General features: G+C 37.7%; 1 protein-coding gene across 1 annotated transcript; it reads left to right on the top strand.

The window, feature by feature from the left end:
- Positions 1 to 8,844: 8,844 nt before the first annotated feature.
- Positions 8,845 to 15,923, top strand: bcl6b (BCL6B transcription repressor). Its single transcript, XM_082162307.1, has 12 exons — positions 8,845 to 9,151; positions 9,768 to 9,823; positions 10,083 to 10,287; positions 11,269 to 11,502; positions 12,002 to 12,148; positions 12,270 to 12,480; positions 12,864 to 13,084; positions 13,174 to 13,277; positions 13,366 to 13,506; positions 13,813 to 13,943; positions 14,030 to 14,167; positions 15,267 to 15,923. Exons 3-12 carry the CDS (start codon positions 10,091 to 10,093, stop codon positions 15,414 to 15,416), a joined length of 1,674 nt encoding a protein of 557 aa, XP_082018433.1. The 5' UTR covers positions 8,845 to 9,151; positions 9,768 to 9,823; positions 10,083 to 10,090; the 3' UTR covers positions 15,417 to 15,923.
- The last annotated feature ends 1,437 nt before the right edge of the window (positions 15,924 to 17,360 follow it).

The raw sequence follows: 17,360 nt of genomic DNA on the forward strand, positions 1-17,360 counted from the left end.
TTCAACATTTAAAGGTAGAGTTTCACCGCGTGTCTTTAGTAAATCCTGACAGTACTTTTTTAACGCCAAAAGAGGGTTTGAGTTGGCGCAAGCTGTTAGTAAATCTGGCCCTAAAGTAACAAACTTCATAGACAAACATTTGCAAATCGTAGTTACTTGTCACTATTGGGATAGTGACTAGCAACTGATTACTTGTAAGTGATGAATAAATAATTGTGATTAATTGAATAGATAGTTAAATCTGGAATAACTACAGTATCAGTTGAAAAAGTATTTTTTTCTAAAGATAATATCTAGTGAAACTGAAAAAGATACTAGCTACTATCAGATAATTTAGACATACTGTAAGTGCTACAGAAAATACTATTTATTTTAAAGGAATAAATATTAAATTGGCTTGCCATAAATTGCAGGGAGTTGTGGAGCATATTTTGGGATGCATGCTGTGTGTCCCATATTGGAATGACATATGGTGCCAGATGAGGGATTTATTTATCTCCATGGGGTAACTTAATCCTGGGCATATCACTTGTTCTCAAAATGAAAAGGAATGTTTAGCTGTCTTCAGTTGCATTTTGATTGATTAATCTATTGTTAAGCCAATGGGTTTGATTAAATCAGCCAATGCTAAAGCAACTGAATAATCATCAAAACCATATGAATAACATCCCACATCACATTATTTCATACTGTTTTGTAAAAAAAAAAAAAAAAAATTGGTACACGTTAAAATGTTGTGTGTCAGACTTTATTTAGAATTTATTGCCGGTCTTGGTCTCTCCAATAACCACTTACCCATTATGATACACTCTGTGCTTCTCTTTAATATCCTGCTATTAATATCCTGCTAATACCTCTCACCTCCAGGCCGGCACGTGAAACCCCCTCTGTCGGAAACTCTACGTGACCATCGGACCAAGCTCAACGGCTCTTGAGAGGAAATGGCTGACCTGAACCAGTATCATCCTCTCCCCTTTTTCCTTCAGAGGTCACTTTACTTCCAAGACAATATCAGGAACGCTTCAGACACCCATTCACCTCCTCCCACCATCTCTCTAGTATCTCACTGTCATTGCCGCTCTAAGAATATTTCATCAAGAGATTTCTAGTAGATATAGAAAACCTTAATAATCTTCAGGAAGAAAAACTTGAATCTATCCACAAGTAGATCTAGATATGATCAGTCAGTGTACTTTGGACTACAAGAAAATGGGTTTATATTGAGACTTCCATTAGGACTGACAATTTGTGGAAACTTTGTTTTTTATGAACTTATGTCGTGACCCCTTTACAAGTAACATTAGCGAAGTTTACAATGAAAATGCATATTACAAAAGTTTGCTCTTGGCATAATTTTCTTCAAAAAAACTTTGCAATGAGGTATATGTGCTTGCTGACAGAGATATGAATAGAGTATTGTTTTTAAGAATTTATCTAAGATCTTTCGCTGGTAATTTTTAATGTTGCAATAGGTTCTATGAATAGCCGTGTGCTGGTTACGAAAGAGTAACTCATGACCTGAAATATCTTCCACATTTTTAGCTGCAGACAATTCAGCAAACATCTTGATTACTTGGCTGCTCATCTAATGATCCTGGCACAGTATTTTAAGAGAAACATTGTTCTCTATATAAGGAGCACATACAGTCTTATTTTCGTTGAGCTTTTCTGGGGTTTGGAATGTTAATCATTTCTGGCTCATTCATGGTTTATTTTTATTTATTTATTATTACATATATTTTGTCTTCGAGATTTGTCTCAGTAGGGTCAGATCTGAGGAGGGATCTTAACTATGCACAAGCACACACATATAACTGGGTGAATAAGATTTTTTATTATTTTTTATTATACTTTTATTTAGCAAGAATGCATTCAAATTATCAAAAGTGAGTGTTACTGAATAGACATCTTTTGAAACATTATTACTGCCTTTTTTATTTCAATGGTCCACTTTGCTATATGTCAACTAACTCTCATTAGGGTAGTAGACTGTCTGCTTAATATCTGCTAACACTTTATTTTAATGCTCCACCAACAGACATTATACCTAATATAAGTAACTTTGCAACAACGTCAACTTATTCTACTAACCCGAATCTTAACATAACAGTCTACTTACAGTTTACTACAATCTGGTTAATACTCTAATGAGAGTTGACATGTTGCAAATTTACTTATAGTCTGAAGTGCACCATCTAAATAAAGTGTAACCTTCTTTTTCAAATAAATTCTGTTCTTTTGAACTCTCTATTCATCAAAGAATCTTGGGGAAAAAAATAACTTTTTCCACAAATAAAATCAGTGTTGCTTATAATAATAAATGTTTCTTGAGCAGCAAATCAGCATATGATTTCTGAAGGATCGTGTGACACTGAAGACTGGAGTAACGATGCTGAAAATTCATCTTCCATTACAGGAATAAATTCAATTTTAAAATATATTAAATAGAAAACCAGTTGTTCCACAAAATTACTGTATTTAGTTTATATCTAATCAAATAAAAGCAGCCTTGATGTGCATATAAGAGACTTCTTTTAAAAACATTAAAAATCTTACTGACCCAAAACTATTGACCCAAAACTGTGCATGCATAAAAAATATGAATTTGCTTTTGCATTTTACTCATTCTCAACCTGTGACCCTTTTCAGTACATCCTAATTTTCTTCATTGTCCATTTTTGTCCGTCTCCCCACCTCCTTCCACCTTCCTCAAGAGGACAAACATCCCCCTTCATCCACACACCACACCGGATGAGCTCACAGCGTGTCCTTATATGTCCAAATCTCTCAGTTTCAGCAGGAAGAGGCAGTTTATTAAAAATACAGTCATTGTTTCTGCAGCATAAATAATCAATATGTATATTATGTTGTATTTTGAGATTTTAAAAGTCAGTGGGGTCCAACAAACACTGGGCCCTATTTTTAAAACACTGGACCCAAAATAAAAAAATACTAAAAGAATATCTTTATTTGTGTTCCACATAATAAAGAAAGTCATTCATTAAACTATCTTTAAAAAAATTTAATCATCAGTGTATCGGTAACACTTTACAATAAGCTCTAATTTGTTAACATTAGTAAAAAAATATAAAACTGTTTGTGTTAGTTCACATGTGTGCATTAACTAATGTTAACAGCAACTTCTGATCTTAGTAAAAGTTGACATTAAGATAAGTAAATGCTGATGTAGCCTATAGTATAGTTCACATAAACTAACACAGTTAACTAGTGCACTGTAAAAAATATATATATGATCAATAAGTTATGACAACATGTTTTTGCATTTTTGCAACTCATCAAAATAAGTTAAGGAACTCAACTTCAATTTTTTCATGTTATACAAAATTCAACAATTTTGTCAATTTAATGTAATTTAAGTTGAAATGACTTAAACATCCAAGTTGATTGTAGGCTACTTAAAAATTTAAGGAAGCAACTTTTTTTTACACTGTTAACATTATGAAACCTTATTGTAAAGTGCAGTGAATCTTTGTCAGAACAACATTATTCCACCTTTTCATTCCTTGACTCATGCTCATTAGATAGACTAAACAGTGTGAGTCAACTATAGGCTCCATAAACTCATCAGAGAGTCACATCAGCTCTGAGAATCACAATAGAGAGGTTCAGCCCACTCGAGCCGTGCTGCCGGACACTAGCCGAGGCACGCAGCTCTGAGGATCTCATCTATATAACGCTCCGACAGACTGGATGGTTTCCGTTAATTGGCCGAGCTCGTTTAGTAATGGTCTCACTTTTCCTCGCCGCCCCCTCTCTTCCGTTGCTCGCACAATGCCTGGAAGTCGCCTAGACCTACATCTCCCTCTCTGTTTTTTTTTCTTATGTTGTTTTCTCTCTCTCTCTCTTTTTCCCCTCACACCAAAGACACAATTGATCCAGTCAACATCAAAACAAATAGGAGCACAAGGACACACACACACACGCACTCAACACCCTCGTCCAAAAGATACTTCCGACTCGCATTAACACACACAGTGGATGTTTGAACCTGGTTTGAACACAAACAAACGACTAATTCACTAATTGCATAATGACTTCTCAAAGCTCAACACTTACGCTGTTTTATCACGACTGTCATGGCTTGACGTAAAAGAGAACTATCCATGTCACTTTAAAATATTAAATTAATTTGCATGTCTAGATCAAAGTCCCTTTAAGGTAAGTAATGTCACTCTCTTTTAAAGGGGAAACATTAAATTCTCCAAAGCTGTTCTCCAAGCACACAATTAAATGTCATATTTGCATAGCTGCCAACTTTTGAGTTTAGCTTTGAGTGAGAAATATGGAAAGTCATAAGCGTATTGTGATTGTCAAAACATTTTAGTAACTAAACTGAATTTTATGAGGCTTGGTGACAACATGTTACAATGTTTACATGGTACAATTTCGGGTAAGCTACGCTTTTATTTTTTTATTATTGCTTGACACAAATTTCACGATTTCAATTAAATTAAATTCTTGTGATTTGATTTAATATTGACTCATTTGGATAAATATTAGGTACACAAGATAGGCGTAAATTTTTCTCAAGAAAAAAAAGCCCTATCAAGTTCAAGTTCAAGTTACTTTATTTGTACCCGAAGGTAGATTCAGTCCTCATACACACATATGGAAAACAAAGGGGCACATATCACACATCATTCAACTTAAGACAGTAAAAAAATAGGAAATGGCAAAAAAAATAAAAAATAAAAAAACAAAGTAGAAAATAGTAAACAAAGTAAAAAAAAAGTTCTTACTGGTCCAGAGTAAATGAATACATACATAAAGCAAAGTAAACACCAGTGCAAAATATAGCTATAGCTATGACTAACTATTTAAGGTTAAAAATAACTCAAATTAAATATTATGCATTTTTTTTATAATAACAACTTTATTTAATGATATAAGTAAAAAAATATAATAAATATGTAATATAGTACACATATTTAGCAAAATACTCTCTATAGCTCTTTTTTTCTAGCCAACTAACGTGCTATATAGCCTATATTATGGTCATCAAATGGCTTTCCTGAGGTAAATGTTATGTGACATAATTGTTCTCCAGCTGTTTTATTGACCCCTTTCCACGGTTGAAAAACACTGATTGATCGATATTATGTATGAGGAATATACATTTCGGTAAGTTGTATTGTATCTTTCAACATTGTTAATTCGTGTGTATTTATACTATTAGCTAGCAGAGATGATCGGGTCACGTGCCGCTAGGGATCTGTCACGTCACATTTACAAGCGCCAGAACGGTATTTATTGTTTGAATTTCGTAATAAAATTGACAGAATCTGAGAGCTGAGATTTTTTTTGATATCATAAGTAACCTGCTCTGTCTAGTCTGTCGGTCTCCGTGTCCTCATTGCTTCGCGATTTTTCTGTGCGTGAGAAAATGGATGTGTGGCGTGTGAAAAGTGTCAATCGCGTGAGTCTCACGGTGAATGCGTGAGAGTTGGCAGCTCTGTATTTGAATACTGTCTCATACATTTTTCTTCTTCTAAATGCTCAAATCCAGACCTTATGTAGACCCGCCCCTTTTTAGCGCTGCGCTTGTTGTGTTCTGTCTTCCGGTTTTTATTTCTACAGCATGAAGGTAAGATCTTACAGATTTATGAACGAACCTTGTTTTAAAATCTTCCCGCTTCAAACATTACAATGCTCATGCTAACTTTTGTTACTCTAACGAAAGTTTCGTTATTCCTCCGTAATGAGTACAGTGACGGCAAAGGCACTAAATGTAATGGTGCGTTCAAGTCATGTCGGAAAGATCGTATTTACGAGTTGAACTCTATCCCACTAATGCCGTTAATATGAGTGGATTTTCTTTAAGCCCTGATGTTTATGAGATGGGGCAGTGAGAAACATTGTGGAATACCTCAACACTTACAGGTATTTAGCAGTGATATGGTCAAGCTTTTTTATTTACAATGAAGTAAGCTAATTGCCTGCACAAAATAAGATAGCGTTGTAATATAGAAAAATAATATGTAACAATAAAGTTTACAGTGGCTTCATGAATTACTTAAAAACATAAAAAAGCAAAACACACCTGATGCACAATCTTTGTTTTTCATTTTCTAGAAGTATAGAAGTATGCTGTATTTTTGTGTAGTTAATTTAGAGAAGTTACACCGCCATCTTTCTAGGATGAAAACTTGAACGCACCTGACGTTCTAAACACGACTTCCCAACTCTTAATGCAAACTGCCTAGAAGGACTTGAACGCACCATTAAAAAATGAGCTGACAGCAATAAACAAAAAAAATCCTTAATATTTTGCCAATGACCATGCAATCAAGCAATCATCGCCTGGTGGATGATAACATGAACAATGAACTGAAGAAACCTGAAGTAAATTTAAGGAGCAGAATTTCATACAGACTTAATTGTCTGTGTCTTTGTGGCCATTGGTAAGTTTTCCCTCCAAACTCTCCATAAACCGTGAGTGAAGAAGGTGAGGTAACTTTCCGCTTGTTTTTAAGCTATTGGAGACCTACATGAGCCCCCATATCCCCTGTCTCATTCTCCTGCCTGCTTTATTGACGGATGTCCTGCGCAGGCGTTTCATCCCTGTGTGTGTGTGTGTGTAATTGTGTGTGTCTCACAGGAAGCCTTAAGGGGGGGCAGGTTGTGGAGCGAGGGGGTGTCCCACAGTTCCTGCACATCTGCGGGCTGCATTTCTCTAGGTGTCCCTTGTTTTTCGGTCGTGAGAGAGGGATATCACCCATATCACTTTTTTTTAAAACTCTCCTATTTCCTTCCGCTCATTGCCCATAACAAGCTTCCCAAAGCACACACACACACACACACACTCTCCTGTCACAGGAAGCCAGACAGAGGTTTCCGGCAACCCTTGAGAGAGGCAGGTGAGGCCTAATTTGGCCGTACTTGCTGACCTGGCTGCATTCGCTGAGTTGCTTATCTTTGGTTTGAATAAAGGTTGTGCACTTTGTTTAGGCCATGTTTACTGTGCAACCTGGTTAAATCAGTCTACACAAAATTACTGATAGGAAGTTAACTTCCAGACTCACTTGAGATGGCCTACTTAGATTGGAAAGAAAGTGAAATGAAAGCGGCATGTGAAGTATATGGTAACCCATACTCTGAATGTGTGCTCTGCATTTAACCCATCCAAGTTAGTGCACACACTTTAGGAGCAGTGAGTAGTGAACACACACAAACAGACTGCAAACCATGGACACACACACACACACACACACACACACACACGGAGCAGTGGGCAGCCATTATGCTGTGGCGCCCGGGGAGCGATAGGGGGTTAGGTGTCTTGCTCAAGGGCACCTCAGTCGGTTCCTGATGGTATTGAGAATCGAGAATCGCAACTTTCAGGTTAAAACCCAGACAGGAACATAGTGTCGGCCCAGATCCGGGCCACATCTGGTACATGTTGTGGATTTCATGCGTAACAAATGTGGGCCGGATCTGGCCCGACACTATGTTGCTGTCTGGGAAGTCTGATTCTCTAACCATTAGGCCACAACTGACCCCTTAATAAGTCAGTTGATTGACTTTGGTGCAATACTCATCCTGCAATTCTAGTATAATGGACATGAATGATGCCTCAAATTGTGTGTTGAAGAGACATGTAAATGTGTATGTATGTACACAAAGTCGTACAATATTTTAATGATGGTTATAGGAGAAATATGTCACAACACACAGTATATCACACTCTTCTGTAAATGGAGATGTGTAGTCCCTGACCAATCTGAGTGTCTATGATGGTCCACCGTCCAAAAACGCCTACACACACATGCATCGAAACTTTTACATAACATGGATGGTCATGTACGTGTGCGCCGTTTACCTGGGGAAGTGACGGCACCAGGATCACTGTGGGACGACGACAAGCCGGTGGAGGGAGTGTGGTGATCTGGGAAACCCTGGGTCCGGCCATTCATGTGGGCGTAAATTTGACACGTGCCACAAACATTAACATTGTTGCAGATCAGATACATCCCTTCATGACAATGGTGTTCCCTGGTGGAAGTGGCTCTTTCAGCAGGATAAAACACCTGACACATGGCACACATTGTTCAGGAATGGTTTGAGGAACATGATGAGGAGTTCAAGGTGTTGCTCGGCCTCCAAACTCTCCAGATCTCAATCCAACTGAGCATCTGTGAGATGTGCTGGACCAACAAGTTTGATCCATGGCGGCTTCACCTCGCAACCACCAGGACTTGAAGGATCAGCTGCTAATGTCTTGGTGTCAGACACCACAGGACATCTTCAGGGGTTTCGTAGACTCCCTGCAATCCTTTTTAATGCATATATATTATACATTTAGCTGAGACTATGGTATGAAGTTTTTTCAAGTTCACTTACAAATGCATATTACAGCGTTAGATTGCACCTAATCTGATTTTATGTTTGCATTGTCACTGGACACAAGCTTGTCAGATGATTCCTATGGCAAACCATAAGAATGAAGTTGATGTATTTGCGCAAACTTCCTCTGAGACAATTTCCCTCATCCTGGACAGACACCGGGTCGTGCGAGTTTGCTTTGGTTTGCTGAACTCCTGGACAGTGTTGACAGGACTTCTGACCTGTTGACAATGTGCACAAGCCCACGCAACGACACACTCTCACACACACAAACCTACATTCCCTGGATTCTTCACATCCATACAAACATTTACAAAACACACGCACCATGCATCAAAAAGCACTCTACCCACTTTCCTGTCATCATTAAACACAAAAGGGCTCTAATACACAACTATAAATACTGACACACAGGGGCCTGGAGCCTTTTCCCGCTGAGCTTCCAGCGCGTGGGCAGTAAGGAAGGTGGAGAAGAGGATTCGGGATGGGGTTTTCCCAGCCTGATCAGAGACCATCGAGATCCCGCATTCAGTCATTATAAGAAACGCCACAAAACTGACCTGGGAGCAGTGTGAAAAGGCAGCTCAACGAACACAGGAAATAAACACCCTGACTGAATGAGACTTCCTGCACAGCGTTATAAAGGATACTCTCTCTTAGGTCAGACTGGTCAGTTTTCCAGAGACACGTTTGAGTGAGAGAGTCTAGACCGTGTGTGTGAAACTGGGATCAGAAGAGAGGAGCTGTAAGAACAGGGCGGTGTGTGTTCTCGTCCCTGCTGGTCGGGGTGAGTTCTCAATTCAGTCTTTTTAATGCATATCTATATTGGATAGATATTTCTTGCAGACCAATATTTTGTACTTGAATTCAAATGTTTTACTTCGTTTTTCAAAAATGTGATGCTTTGGATTATACTTTTTGATGTTCAAACCACCTGCAAAATGTGGGGAAAATCCCTTTGCATCCTCATGCTCAACTAAGGAGGTGTTATGAAAGAGGTTTTAGGGGGTGAGGCAAAATACTAATGAATGAATGATAACGTGGTCATTTTTTCACTGTCCTCAAATCCTGCAGTTATTTATTTATTTATTTTACTCTGAATTATTATGATGTGTTTAATTTTGAAAAGGCTGTCTGGAGTTTAGTCATTTTATAATAATACAATTTTATAAAGTCTTACTGATTTGCTAATTAAATATTGCTGCTGCTAAATGAAATAATGCAATAGTCAGTGCATCACTTTTTTTTTTATTGTGCATGATATTTTATGGTTTTGCAGAATGATGTATCAGTAAAGTGGTTCATAAAATGACATGCATGTTTTTTTTTTAAAGATGTTTACTTTTTTTACTTGTTATTAAACTTGGTGCATGTGGGTTACAATGATTTGTTTTTGATGGCAGGTACGAGTAGGGAGCTGGCCTCCCCAAATAGATGCTTCTGAACCTCATTTTGCCAGGTAAAAAATATTCTTATGTTTACTAAACATATTTTATGATTACTATAAAGCTTCACAGGATCATAATTCAAATAAGTAGACTATATTGTTATATATATATATTATAAATACATATTAAATTAGCCTTTATGAATATCAATAGCCTACATATTTTAATTATTTCAATATTTTTTTGCTAACTGGAATATAATGCAACAATATTATCTGTAGAGCTTAATTATTAGAAAATAATATGTTTACAATATTCTTTATCAAATAGCTAAATAAATGCAGATGGAAGAGGAAGACGGAAGCCCGCATGTGATGGAGGTGAAGAAAGGCTACATTAAGGAGTTCACCCGCCACTCGAACGACGTGCTGCTGAACTTAAACGAGCTGCGGCATCGCGACATCCTCACCGACGCCACGCTGCTCGTGGGCTCCGCCACGCTGCGCGCGCACTGCGCCGTGCTCATCGCATGCAGGTCGGGCATCAGGGAGTGCCATATCATTCACTTTCTCCCGCCCTCCCTCACTTCTTCTTTCCTGTCCACCTCCGCCATTTTTCCTGTTTGTGCCAAGATTTGCTTCTTTTTTTTTTCTGTAGACAGTTAGCTCACTCCTGTCCTGCATGAGATCATATTCAGCCCCGCGGCACACACACTGCTTTTGTTTCACAAGTAGCTATTGTACTATTGTAAGCAGATACGCTTTTGTATGGAAGGCCACATCCGCCAAAGAATGCCGAAATTATTATGACATAAAACGTTATTATTGACAAATTAAGTCACAATTATAAGATTAAAATGTTGAAATTATGACAAACATTAGAAATTATTACAGTTATGATTTTAACTTTTTCTCATACTTGGGATAGAAATTCGAAATTATGACATAAATGGCAAAATGATGACATAAAAATGTGAAATTATGACAAAACATCTTAATTCTGAAATGGTCATAATTATGACAGTCATGGTTTTGACTTTTTATCTAATAATTGAGATAAAAAGTTGAAATTATATGATAGAAATTAAAAATGATCAATAAAGTCTAAAATATGACTTCTTATGACTGTAAAGCTAGAATTTCGACTTTTTGACATAATTTCACATTTTATTGTCATGAATATGACTTTTAAGTCATTATTTAGTTTTTTGCCCCGTCATAATTATGACTAAATTATGATTTTGGGACTGAACACCAAAGCAGAGAAAGTCCATGGAACCTTTTCCATTATGATTTTGTCATTTTGACTCAATGGGATTATGAGATAAAATGTCATAATTATGATTTAGTGTCTCATAATTTAGATTTTTTTATGTCATATCATAAATATAAGTTACAAAAGCATGATTTGAGTGGAAATGAGTGGAACTCCACATTTGTCAGAGTTAGCAGCAGTCAGTTGAAAGTGTTTTTATCCCACTTTCGTAACTTTTTCTTACACATCTGTTATTCCACAGTGGATTCTTCTACACTCTGTTCTCTCGTCGAGCGGCCGGTGCCTGCGGTGAGCGGGTGTTCTCTCTTGCCCTGCCGGAGGGCCTGGACTCAGGCAGCGTGTCTCTGCTGTTGGACTTCATGTACACCTCCTGCCTCCCTCTCACGCCCCGCACAGTCTCTGGAGTGCTCGCCGCTGCCTCCTACCTGCAGATGGAGCACGTCGCAGACACCTGCCGAGCATTTATCCAGCACAGGTGAGACTGAACACCAAAGCAGAGAAGCTAGCGCACACAGAACACTAGCGATTCGCAGTGAAAAAACAACGCAAAGATTTCTGGTGACATGAGTGACAATGATGCTACTTTATGCAAATAACCAACAATATGATGCTACATCATTGCCTGTTCACTCTTAAAAATAAAGGTTCTTTATTGGCATTTATGGTTCCATGAAGAACCTTTAACATCCATGGAACCTTTCCATTGTGCAAACAGTTCTTTAAAGTGGATAAAGGTTCTTTAGATTATTAAAATGTTTGTCACACTAAGAATTTCTTTGGGGAACGCAATAGTTTTTGCAAGGGAATGCAAAGTTTCTCGGGGGAACGCAATCGTTTTTGCAAGGGAACGCAACGTTTCTCAGGGGAAAGTAATAGTTTTTGCGAGAGAATGTGAAGTTTTGAAACAAATTTTTTCCTCCCATCTCACTTTCATGATGCATAAATAGACCAAAAGTTTGTTCTTTTCTCTGCAGTGAGAGGATCACTGTGAGTCCCTCTTTGATGGAGCCAGCCTCCAGAGCGCCTCTCGGTGGAAGATCACCACCTGCTCATCCCACCATCTTCTCCTCCCCCTCCAGGCCCGATGCTGAGGCAGGAGATCCCATCCCAGACCGAGCCAGGTAAAAGGCTTATAGAGGAAATGTATAATATTATGTGTTTGAATGCATTTGACACTTCCACTATATCCCATCTCAAAAATGGTTATCAAAAGGTCATAAAATACATCAACTGTATCTACAGGATTCCAGGTGAGAGCTTTGCCTCGCTGGATCCAGGAACTGGCCTGATTGCTATCCCCAAGTCTCAGACCCTAAAATTAGAGGAATTGTCACCTCCAACCTCCAAGTTGGGCCATTACTCCACAGCATCCCCAGACAGTCCTTCCCAATCCAGTGGGCAGCCCAACTCTCCTGCTGAGTCCAGCGGCTGCAGTCTCTCTCCTCAACTAAAGGTGTGCATGTTTATCAATGATTTATCTGTGCATATTATTTTTTCTTTTTGAAAATTCATGTGTAGTCTTAATCTTTAATCAAAAACGTTAACCTCCCCTCCCCCTCTAAACAAGTGTCACGGCAGAGGGTAGGACTAAAAATCCTGACATTCAAATATGCCTCCATTTAGTTAGCAACGCCCAACTTCTTACGATCCAATCAATTCCTGAGAATTGCTGTAAGTTATCGAAAGCAGAACCGCACAATGTAGTTGTGAGTCCTGAAAATGTACGGGTGTGAGTTCGGTAACTGTGTGTGTGAATGTAACCGTATAAAGGAGGGCTGACAACTGTATTCTGTTGCTGTGTGAAGGTGGCGTAATTGTAATGTTTCATCCTTACAGAAGAGATCTGAATCTAAACCAACTCCTGACCCAAAGGCCTGCAACTGGAAGAAGTACAAGTATATTGTCCTCAACCCTCTGTGTGCCACACCTATAAAGGAGGAGGGGCCTGGAGAGGAGCGTCAAGCACAAAGCCACGCCCCCTTTGTCAGTGATAGGATGGAAGATCCTAAAACAGCAAATAACATTTGGACAGGGGAGGAGCCTGGAATGAAAAATAGGTGTGTTTAGTCTCTTTTGACTTAACTGATTAAAGAACTTCTGATGTAACTGATTAAAAATGTATTGACCATCATTTTGTTTCTTCTAGGAAAACTTTGCATCTTCCATACAATATGTCACAGCAAAAATATCCCCATCATGTTGTGGACCGTCGTTTGCAACCCCTGACCCTTTCGATCAGTGAGGATAAAGGTCAGTGAGCATCTCTTAACTTTACTATGAATAGCTGTGCTTACAAAAATAAACAATCGTATCTTATTTTTCATCCTCTTCCTTTTAGGTCTCTGCAGTCCTTATGTTTGCACCCAAATAGCCAATCAGAATCCTTTATTGGGCCAACATCCAATCAAGTTTGAGAACCTCTCTGCACAGCTCAGTTACACTGGAAATCAAGGCACAAACACAAAGCCTTCCTGCTCAGGTGAGGAGGTTGACTAATGTTGACTGTAAAAAAATATTGTTGGTTTAAGTAAAAAATTTGGTTTAATCAACAGAAATTCTAAATATTATGTTACCTGAACCACATTAATTATCTAGGTTGATTTGACAAAAGAAAAAAAGTTGTAATAAATTTTTTTTTACAGTGTACAACTTATGCTTGTGGAACTTATTTTTTAGATGATCTGTTAGTTAATTGTTTTATGTATTTATGTATGCACTAAAGTTAATATTATAACTGACTTGTATCTCATTCCTTATATCTCTCTTATGCTCTCGCTGACTCCAGGAGACAAGCCCTACCGCTGTAATGTGTGTGGGGCGCAGTTCAACCGGCCCGCGAATTTAAAGACTCATTCCCGCATCCACTCGGGAGAAAAGCCCTACCGCTGCGACACATGCGGCGCCAGATTTGTCCAGGTACATCTGCGCAGGATTGCAAGTATCATTCTTATTTTTGAGCATTTAAAAGGATATTCTTGAAAAATGCATGATGTGTTTTGTAGGTCGCTCACCTGCGCGCTCATGTCCTGATCCATACCGGAGAAAAGCCGTACCCATGTAACACCTGTGGAACACGTTTCCGACACCTGCAGACGCTGAAGAGCCACCTGCGCATCCACACCGGAGAGAAGCCGTACAGCGTCAGTATATTTCAACATATACATTTTAATATCTTTACATATATATATATATATATATATATATATATATATATATACTTATACATACACATACACATACACATACACACACATATTTAAAACACAGCCCTGCATCTTTAAAAATCTCATAATTTGCAAAAAAGGCCTAATATAATCTAATTTGATGATGCTGCGTTCAAAATTATGAATAAAAACTTTCCATTATGTAGTTTTTTATCTTCACAAAATAAGACTAATGTTTTGTTCAATTTTACACATATATATATATATATAGTTTTTTCTTCCCTATTTTGACATGAAACAGCTTCTCGAACAAAAAAAAAAAGTAGGGCGGGACTTGATTTTGTGCTTTGGGAAATGATTGGATTGTTGTGGTTTGCTATTGGTCGATCTCATGTGAGTGACAGGTTGCCCCGCCCTCACGCCAGTAAACGCATCATCAGAGAAGAGATGTTGCTGCAAGAGAGAGGGGAAGATATTTTGATTAAAGATTACGAGGGCACATGAACGAATGCAATGTATACTGCAATGTTCCATAAAAACATTGTTTGGATGTTGTAAAACTCCCACAGATTTAGCAGAAAACATCTGTCACTGTCCATAATTCTAACCTTGAAATCGAGGATTAGGCATATTTCATGTATCGAGATTGGTCTAATTTGCTACCGAAAAGTACGATTGATTACCCCTAACTAACTGCTAGTTAGTCATACTAGTTCTTAAGACAGTCTTAACACAATGGCTATGTTTATGCAACTGGCCCCTGGTGATTAAGGGATGATTCAAAGACTTCTTCACCAAAATGATTGTCAAAGCAAAAATGCTATGAAATGCATACCATATTTCTATGAGAATGTGTGACGTGCTCGAGCAAAACAGACACTACTTTTGGATTCAGCATCCCAAAATTAGCGAGAAACAAGTTGGTTCAACTTCATTCAGCAAATATGATGTAGGCCGGTATAATATGTATATTTTATTCGTTTATATTATACATTTTTTTTTTTACATTTATGAACTACAACTTTAAATCAAGGTATGCTGAAATCTCACTCTCTGCTCTAATCTTTTCTTCCAGTGTGAGAAATGTCACCTGCACTTCCGTCATAAGAGCCAGCTGAGGCTCCATCTGAGACAGAAGCACGGCGCGATCACCAACACCAAGATCCGCTACAAGGTTCTGACCGACCCGTACCAACCTGGACCCACCCTGCTGCAAGCTGGCTGAGGGACACGGTCCACATCGCAGGCACCGTAGCTAAATGCTCACTCTGAAGATCCAAACGTTTAGGCTGAAGATCGATGGATCTATGAACCAGTATTGTAAAGAGTTTAAAGAGGTGGAGTGCTGCATTCGAGGACAGCTTGACTAAAATATACCAATGAATGTAATCTTCCAAGAATGCAGCACTCCTGCACTAGATGTGCTGGCTGTTATCTTTATTATTTGTTAAAATATTATTATTTATTTTGCTTTGCTATGCATACTTTCTCTTCCTCATGCTATTTAATCATATTTTATGCTGTTGCAACAAGTATTTTGTCGTCATATTGGCAGGAGAAATGGTGCATATCGTTGTCAAAAAGTAAGTATGTAGCCCTGTTCAGACTGTAATTGTTTCTCAGGGGGGAACACTAAATTAATTGTGTATTAGCATGACTAATAATTTTACTAGTTGGCAAAGTATCCAGCCAGGTCAAATGTTAACCGTATGTAAATAAGAGGTTGTGTTAACATTTTTTTCCTGCTAATTTTCACATTGGTAAAAAAAAAAATCCATAATTTGGAAATCCATAAAACGCAAGACAGAATTTAAACCATTTGAATGCTCAAGCTTTATCACTGAGGAGCCATGCAAATGAATTTTTCCAGACATACCCATGAGAAATAATTGCCATCCGAATGGGGATTAAAGGTTTATTCACACCAAGAGCAATAACTATAAAGATAACTATAACGAAACCTATATTAGCGTTCAAACCAGCGCACAATATCGTTCTGTTTATTCTGCAGATTTGTCGTCTGTCGCTTTAAATGCTCGAGCTCGAGAAAGCAGGATGGATTCTGATTGGCTGTGAATGATTTTTTTATCGCTCTATAAATCACTGTGTTGTTATCGTTATAGCTGTGGTGTGAACTCTGCTATTCTTTTATATTTAGATTTTTTTTTAGAACTATATCTTTATCTATATCGTTATAGTAGTTATCGTCCTTGGTGTGAAACGAGCCCTAAGACAGTAAAATGAATCAGGTGAACTGAAAATGCTTCAGTAGCCTACATTATGGAAGGATATGGAAGATTAGTTTTGCTGTTGTGATTTAAAGATGGTTTGTGGCAGAGTGTGAAGATGTTTATTAGGAGTTCAGATTGGAGATGTAAGAGCTGAATGAAGGTAAAAATTTGTGGATAAGTGGAATTCTGCAAGATTGTAGGAAAGAGTATGAAGGGAAGACAGATAAAGAAGAACAGAAGTGCAATTAAGGAATTAAGCATGGTTGAGAAAGAGAGGAATTTAAGCATGTTTGAGAAAGAAGAGAAAAATGACTTGTTATGATTTTTTTTATTATCAATATGCTGTCATTTTAATATCTGTTTATTTATTATTATTTCTTTATTAATTGTTCTGCCCAAATAGTGTTCTTATTTGTTAATGAATCCATTCTGGTCCAATCACCAGAATGTCAAACTCAAATATAACCTCTTAGTTGCTTAATATTTACCAGTTATTTAGTATTGTAATGTACTAATTTAAAAGGCCTGGAGCCTATTTCTGTTTAAGTAACAAGAAGAAGATTTGTAGAGAATTAGACTTTTTTTAATGATACTTGTGTTTTTTAGAGGCCATTTCAAGATTTTAATGATGTATTATAGTTTCCAAGAGTCCAAGCAGGTTGAGGACTCACTAGTCAAACTAATATACATGTAAAGAAGAGTGATGATGATGATGATGAGGATAATGATATCAACAAAATTGTATTGCGCTCTTTTGCTGGACAAAGACAAGACCTATTTTATATAAATTAAAGTTAAATTAATTTCTTGTTATTGTGTGTGTGTCTGCTGTTCTCATGCAATTCTCTTCACAATCACATGAACAGTGGGAGAGTCTCACAATTAATAAAGCAGTCATCTTAGTAAGCAGCATATACAAATGTTTCACTACAAGTTCA

Source organism: Leuciscus leuciscus (genome assembly GCF_965113295.1).
Source record: "Leuciscus leuciscus genome assembly, chromosome: 2".
In the NCBI taxonomy this organism is placed as follows: domain Eukaryota; kingdom Metazoa; phylum Chordata; class Actinopteri; order Cypriniformes; family Leuciscidae; genus Leuciscus; species Leuciscus leuciscus.

Bases quoted from the DNA above. Each gene is read 5' to 3' on its own strand.
- bcl6b (XM_082162307.1), top strand. From the start codon at position 10,091: ATGCAGATGGAAGAGGAAGACGGAAGCCCGCATGTGATGGAGGTGAAG. The intron at 11,503-12,001 runs GTGAGACTGAAC...TTTTCTCTGCAG, and splicing joins CGAGCATTTATCCAGCACAG to TGAGAGGATCACTGTGAGTC. The intron at 13,278-13,365 runs GTCAGTGAGCAT...TCTTCCTTTTAG, and splicing joins TTCGATCAGTGAGGATAAAG to GTCTCTGCAGTCCTTATGTT.